Raw genomic sequence first — 7827 nt, 5'->3', positions numbered from 1 at the left:
ATATGTTTTCACACCAAAATGGAAAAATATCATTTTCGCCAAAAATAAGTAGCAAAATGACCATGTTCTGAAATTATTTAGGGATATACCCCTGTTTTAAACTTGATTTTTTAAAAATCAAGTTTCAATGAAAAACTCGATTTTTTTGAAAATCGAGTTATAGAAAAAAAACTTGCAAAAACTTACATGGAACGCAAAAACTTACATGAAACTCGAGTTCCATGTAAGTTTGTGCAAATAACTTGATTTTGGTTAAATTGAGTTTCAAAACAGTAGCATATTTCTAAATAATTTTAAAATATGGATATTTTACTGGAACTTTTGGGCGAAAGAGGTATTTTGCCATTTTGGCCTATGTTTTTGTTATAAAATATTAATAACATAATTCATTCTTAGTCTCTATATATGCTGTATAAATTTATACAGCATGTATAGAGACTATGGTACAATATAATATATATATATATATATATAATATTTTTAAATCATTTTTCAAAGTAATGGGAAAAATATATTGTCATGCAAGCTTTAAATTTAAATATGACGTATTATTATTATTATTTTTTTGATGAACAATATGACGTTTTATGTGACAATGTTAAAGATATTAGATTTATATATTTTGACCTAAAAGACAGAATTATTTTATTCAGCCAATATATCTCTAATCCTAGATCATAATCCCTATATATATATCTTATTTCGGACTCATTGTAATATACGAATTGAGATTATAACTCCAAAATTTTCGATTCTCTCCTGATGGCATATTTTTTTATGTTCGGGGGGGTGGCTGGGATTCTGTTCTTTTGTGGTTTTAGTTGTATATAAAAATTGGACTGTACGGCCAACATATTTGGGAAGGTTTAATGTAGCTGGGTTGTTAATTAGAGCACATTTTAAGTTAGTTGAACACAATAAACACCATTTCCTTTTTCGGCTGGACATTTGCCTAAACGACTGGCATCTTTGTCGATCCCTCAAATTCTCAGCACGAATAAATGACGAAAAATGAGGCAAATTGAAATTCAAGAACAAAAAATTAGAAAGTGAAATTCAATGCAGTGTCAATAATCTGACTAAGCCAGTGGCACCAAATTTGTCGAGGATCCTCATGTTAGGCTTATTGAAAATTGAAAATTGAACACTTTGACGGTTATTGGTTGGAAAAGATCCCATTTTCCATGCACGCAGAGGCTTGTAACTTGATGCGAAAAGAGTCTGTTAATCCGTTAAAAGAGGTTCCTTCTTGTCTTCCCACTTATCCAAACGCAACTTTGCTTTTTCAACCTGAAAATTTTTAGAGTTCGATATACAAATGATCACCAAATTGGAAAATTGAATCACCAATTTTTTACCAAGATTTGAGCAACTAACAAACTAGTCAAAATTAGAATGTTAGTTGAGTCTTTATCTTTCATTTTATATTTATTTGAAGTCATCATCATAATTATTCCACTAAGCAAATCATTGATTTTTTTCCCCTTTGATTGATAAGTAAATCATTGTTAGTCCTTGTCATTATGAGTACGTCCGCCGAAATTTGGACTGGTGTTAGAATTACTTGTCATTATCACTTGTAGACTAGTAGTAAAACCCAAGTTTTTTTAATTTTCTCAAAACGAAAAGAGTTAAAAGTTAATATTGTATTATGTTAATGTGATTATTACTAAATTTGGTTGTTGAATTTACCTCTTTAGTCCAATCTGTCCGAAATGTGAACCAAATTAAAATGAGAGTCTGTATAAAAGTGCCTCCTATCATCCCAGACCAAATGCCCTACACCAAAAACATAATTGTGAAAACAAAGGAACTTTGAACTCAAAAATAAAGGTAAAAGGAAGAGTAAAAAATTGGTCATACCTTAGCTCCGAGGTCGAAATAAAAGCCAAGTACTGCACCCAATGGGATACCAATAATGTAGTAACACCCCACGTTAACGTACGCAACAAATGCTTGCCATCCACAGCCCACAGCCACTCCTTGAAAAATATGGAAAATGCTATTTACATTTCCATTTTCTACATTTTTTTTTTTTAGTTTATCAAATAGTTGCTGACATACCCAATTTGTGTGGATATATAATAATACAAATTAATTATATAACATTTTATGGGTAAGTCATAAGATTATTTAAATGTTAGGAATATTATAAATTCTACTATATAAGTCTTACAAGTTAATGTATCACTAATCACAAAAAAAAAAAAAAAAAAAATTTCAAACAATTATTTAATATGTTAGAATGGCACCAATTACCTCCATTATCATATATATCTTAAAAAAATTTCTGACATCTATATGTTATGCACATTTGACATGCAAAGTATGCAGCAATATATATCTTTTAAATATATGTCATTATCTCAATTTTTCAATAAGTCTTGTAATTCAATTAATATTTTTTAATTTTTTTATCAGAGATGTTCACAGTTCAAAACTTTAAGTCCCTCCTCCCCAACTATCAAATTAAAAAAAAAATATATATATATATATATATCTTTATGATAAACAAAACATTCCACGTGGCATGCACTCCTATAGTCCTATGTTCTGCATATCCATCCAGCTCATGTGCAGCTCCATTACCTTCCTCTTTACATTAATTACTTATTTCACAACATTTGGAGTCACTTATTTCTTTTAGTCTCATCAATGATGCCCCCTTGCTTATCAATAAAGTTTTGTTTAATGATTGCTTAGCATTACTCTTAGGAATAATATTAGTAATAATATAATAACCATCTTTAATTAGAAGATAACTTCCAGCAATGTGAGAGAGATGTTCAACAACTAGTCCATCACTACCATTAAAAGACTTGACTGTTAGATTTCTTCATTATCTGTGGTAGTTTAATGAGTATTTTTGTCTGTTTACTTGTAAAATGTAGATCACTCAGTCGAGAAAAGGACAGACAATAGAGTACAAGAACATGTTCATCGAATAGCAAAGATAGCATACTTCTTTTCAAGAATTTGTACAGCTTGTTGGTCAGTGCAAGTTTCGGTTCAGCAAAAAGCCAAATTTTTTCATGACTAATATTATTATGAAGTAATAGACTGGGTGCATTGCATCCTAGAATCATTTCTAAAGCTATATGACTCTTAATAACCTGAATAAGCTGTCATGCATGCAGTCTTTATATTATCAATCTCATCGGAATTTGTTTTGGATGAGTTTATATATTTTAATAAACTTGTTTTATTTATGTTCAAACTTTTTTTTAAAAAAAACAAAATAAACTGATAAACATATGCTCATGCATGCAAGCAAACACCTAATCTCGTATTTTAGTCACTTATTAGTTAGATAAAAGTAAGATAGAACAAACATACTAGCTGCCTAGCTACTAGCTACGTACTGCTTCCAATTGAACTCACTGATTTGTCTGCTTGTGGTGACCCAATTATATGAATTGAAAACATCACTGTCTTACCTAGCAAAAACGAACTTGAACTCCAGTTTTCTTTTCCCAGTGGGAGAATATTTTATTGCTTTGAAAACTACACTTAACTAATTTTGTCTAGCAATACTCAAAAGCTCGCTTTAACTTGGTTATTTAATTCCTTATAGCAGTAACAAAGTGACTACTTCAGATTGGAAAAGTCAAGACAAGACATACATAACCTTAATGGGTTGGTCTATTGGGTTTTAGTTCTTTTTTTTTTTTTTTTTTTGGAAATAGGGTTTTAGGTCTTAGTCAATGAAAGTATTCTTGTGTGTATGTGAAACAAAGGAACTACACTCACCCAAAAGTCACTATATAGATCATAAAACTGTTTCAATTATTAGAGTTTCCAATTAGGTATGACCTGAAGGGTGACTCATAAAAGTCAGGTGTTACTGCATGTGTTAAGTACACATTTGATTAAAGGGTGCTCGGCTTTTGTGCTTACCCTATATATCTTGATGGACCACATGAACTAAGATCAAAAGCTGTCTCGCATGTGCATTTTTCAACTGTGCAATGATTTAGCAAAGTGGCATCTAGAAAAATTCTGTTTTCTTTATGGTGTATCGTACTATTGGTTGTCACACTTTAATTAATGTGCCGTCTAGCTAGATAATAACATGTACAAGAAAATAATTACCTAAAAAAAAAAGAGAATCACATCATTACAAAACACAAGAAAGTCAAGAATGATAAACTAGTTACAAGCAATTTATTATTGGAGAGACCAAAATTCTTACCAGACAAAACGGGTTGGATTCCATTGAGTATGATAGATATGGCAAGGAAGGGAGAGAGTTCTGAGACAGCATCAGCCACAGTTAAACCACTCGTGAATGCATAGCTGATGACATGCCTCAATACAAGAACAAGGATGGCAAAGATCACCGCGATGACGGAAGAACTTAGTGTTACTATCACCACAGAAAATGCTGCTGATTTTGGATGTCCAGCTCCTAGCTCATTGCTCACTCTTACACTAGTATATTGTTTATATATTTTGCAGTAAACGTACAGTTAGATATCAATTTTTTTCATTAATTTTGTTAATTGTTACTATATATGCAATAATATTTGTCACAAAAAACACATCTAAATTAATAAGAACCTCATAAATACTAACCTTGCAGCAGCATTGAAACCCACTGATATCATGTAGACCCATCCTGATACGGTCATGCTGCAACCACAAAATCATGCTACTCATTAATTAGTACCTATCATATTCTTCTTCTTTCTTCTTTTCTTTTTTATTTATTTCTTTTTTTGTTGACCTCACAGTAAAACTTCATTTGTGGAAAGTGCGTATTTGTTACAGTCAAAACTCAAAAGCCTGCATGTTTTAGATTTCCACTATCCCATTCCATTTTCACGTTAGCCTTTTCACCATCTTTTTTGTAAAGTATATACTTTTTCGATAATCTAAACCTTAAGTATATACATCATAATATATATGTCAAATTTGATAGAATAAGGTGATAAGCAGTCAATATATAATAAAAATGAAAAAATACTAAAATACTACAAGTTTTACTATATAAAACTTATAAACTGATGTGGTATTGAATGTAATTGGTGAATTTCAATTACCTTATAATTGAATTTTGAATTGTTTTTTTCTAATTGATAGCACATTATTTTGTAAACCAATATAGCAAAACTTGCAGTACCTATAATACTACGGATAAAAGTGAGGTCAATTATGATCCATTTAAAATTGATACTATATAATCATCACAATCTACCACTTCAAATATTGTGAAAAGAGTTGGTGAAATTTGTTGTATTCATAGTATTAATATGTGATAGACAGTGAATATTGAAGAAACATTACTTTTCATAGGTACAAATCACTAAAACTACTTTGATTATGTATTAATCATAATAGACCACTTAACACACGTGAAAAAAAAAAATCATTAATTATACATAGAAATAAAAACCTAACAGACCAATCAGTCACTACTTTTTTTTGTGTTCCCAATAATCATGTTCACATATTATATATATATATATATATATATATATATATATATATATATGTATATATATATCTTTCGTCTTAATCGTAGTGATTCCTTTTATACTTCATCAGTTAAATTTGGTTGTTTTTTTAAGGAAAAGACAAAAATGACTGTGATGATAGGGTACAAGACAAAAGTGAAACACTATCTGATTTCTATTCACGTAAACAAGCCAAACAAACAAACCAAAAAAAGAAAGAAAAAAAGAAAGAAGGAATGGTAGCCGAATAAATAGAAATTAGAAAGTTCTTAGTTGACTGTTTGTTATACGGGTAACTCGCGGATCCATTTGACCCTCAACCAACAACCTCTTTTTCTCTATTATTACACTTGTCATGATCTTCCACCCTTTCTTTTATCCTCCATATCCGAAAAATCCACAAAAGACCAAAATTGGTGGTCCGAACCAAAAAGAAAAAAATCGATTACCAAACCTTTTTATTGTGTAACAGCTTGGCTATAAGTGATTTATGTAAAAGTAATAGGTAACTATTCATTGCCAGGTAAGATAATAATAAAAAAGAGTGTGGTTATCGGGATAAAATTACTCCCAAAATCCAAGACACTCAATTGAATTTTTTTTGCTAAGCTCTAAACTATGGGCATATTCTAAGTTCCCCTCAACACTCACAAGCACACAAGTGGGGTCAAGAAGAAATGAGTAGTGCTTTTCTTACCAAATGGAGAGAGCGTCCAAAGCAATCTCAGCATCTTGGAGCAACCCAGCAATCAACACAAGTATCTGATAATACCAAGTCTCCAGACATAGCATGATAGCTGATGCAGTAGATAATTTCAAAAAGTCCCAAAGCCCAGAAAAAGCTTGCCAGCTAAGTCCAGTCCATGTGTATTTGCACCTGTCACTCACCAATATGAACACAAACTGCGCAATCACTATAATCCACCATGAAAAGCTCAACATCAGTGCCGCACCCAACAATCCCCAGCCCAGTTTGTAAATCACAATCCAGCTCAATAGTAAATGCACAACTAGTGTAGCTGCAGAGATGTACGAGCTAGGTGCCACTATGCTTTGTGCTTGCAGAAACTTTTGTATGGGAAAATTAGCAGCATAGGCAAAGATTTGTGGGATAAGACCATAGACAAAGATTGCAGCCGCGGATGCAATAGAACTTGATTCACCTAAAGCAAGCAAGAGGGGCTTGGAGAAGATGTAGATGAACATAACTAAGACCCCAGTACACATGAGTAGGATCATTGATCGCTGGAGATATATGCCTAGCATTTCATACTTGTGAGCACCATAAGCCTGTCCACATAGTGTTTCCACTGCGCTTCCCATTCCAAGCTAGCCAATCAACAGACTAGTCAGTGTCGATCACATATGACTTGTTTTTCACTTTTATCAAAATTGTATTATCTTATTAGTGTAACAAAAATTTGTACATAATGAGATGAGATTATAGTGCTTTAGTGTTGAGGTACATACCATGAGGCCATAGGCAAATATTTGGATACCATTGTTACCAAGAGAGGCAGCAGCGAGCTCAAGATTGCCTAGATGACCACAAAAGATTTGTGTGGACATGGAAGTAACATTGTTGAGTAAGTAAACCACTACGGCAGGTGCTGCTAGGCGAAAGAGAGTTTTCAGTTCAATCCATGTACCGGATTTTAGGCGGCTAAAATTTGAAATCTCGGTGTTGGATAGGGTATCTTCTAGTTCAGAACTCACTGTCTCTGGTGTTGGTGGTTTTGATTGTAATATGGGTTCATGGAGCTCAGTATCAATGGTGTCCATGATCTTTCTCTCTCTCTCTCTCACACACACACACACAAAGAAGTCTTGAGTTTGTGATAGCTAGTCAAGTTACCCTTTGTTTTTATACTGCTTGATATATAAGATACAAAGGGGTTTCTAAACGAAGAACACTGAGTTTGTGAGAGCTAGTTATATGTATAACCAGTTTGCTTATGATTTTAAGTGCTTAAATTAGTGTATATAGTATGGGTTTTCTAGATGATGAAGGACATCCACTAGAACATGGATGACGGTTATGAGGCCATTTGAAAAGTTGAAAGTAGGGACGGAGCTTTGAACTACACCACAAAGAGGATTAAAAAAAAGAAGAAGAAGAAGAAAAAAGAAAAACAAATACTAGAGTACAAACATGTAAAGGAAAAAAATAATAATTTGAAGTGTAAAGATATGCCTAATTAATTAACAGATTTAAGAATTCAGACAACTTTTAGATAAATGCATAAGACTGCAGGTTGATATATCAAATCAATACCAAGCTACAATAAATAAATAAAGAATTATAGTTATGGAATGAAATTAACAAGTTCATATATCACCGGTTGAAAACTGAAAACTGAAAATATTATAA

The 7827-nt window shown here is 32.1% G+C and overlaps 1 protein-coding gene across 1 annotated transcript; it reads right to left on the bottom strand.

The window, feature by feature from the left end:
- Positions 1–1002: 1002 nt before the first annotated feature.
- LOC142636397 (protein DETOXIFICATION 40-like) lies at positions 1003–7612 on the bottom strand. Its single transcript, XM_075810606.1, has 7 exons — positions 6927–7612; positions 6154–6785; positions 4576–4632; positions 4193–4431; positions 1864–1982; positions 1693–1779; positions 1003–1290 (listed from the first exon to the last, which is right to left on the bottom strand). The coding sequence occupies exons 1-7, from the start codon at positions 7236–7238 to the stop codon at positions 1225–1227; spliced, it is 1512 nt and encodes a 503-aa protein (XP_075666721.1). The 5' UTR covers positions 7239–7612; the 3' UTR covers positions 1003–1224.
- Positions 7613–7827: the final 215 nt, after the last annotated feature.

The sequence above is a fragment of the Castanea sativa genome, chromosome 5 (genome assembly GCF_040712315.1).
Source record: "Castanea sativa cultivar Marrone di Chiusa Pesio chromosome 5, ASM4071231v1".
In the NCBI taxonomy this organism is placed as follows: domain Eukaryota; kingdom Viridiplantae; phylum Streptophyta; class Magnoliopsida; order Fagales; family Fagaceae; genus Castanea; species Castanea sativa.
This window is presented reverse-complemented; position numbering and strand designations above follow the sequence as displayed.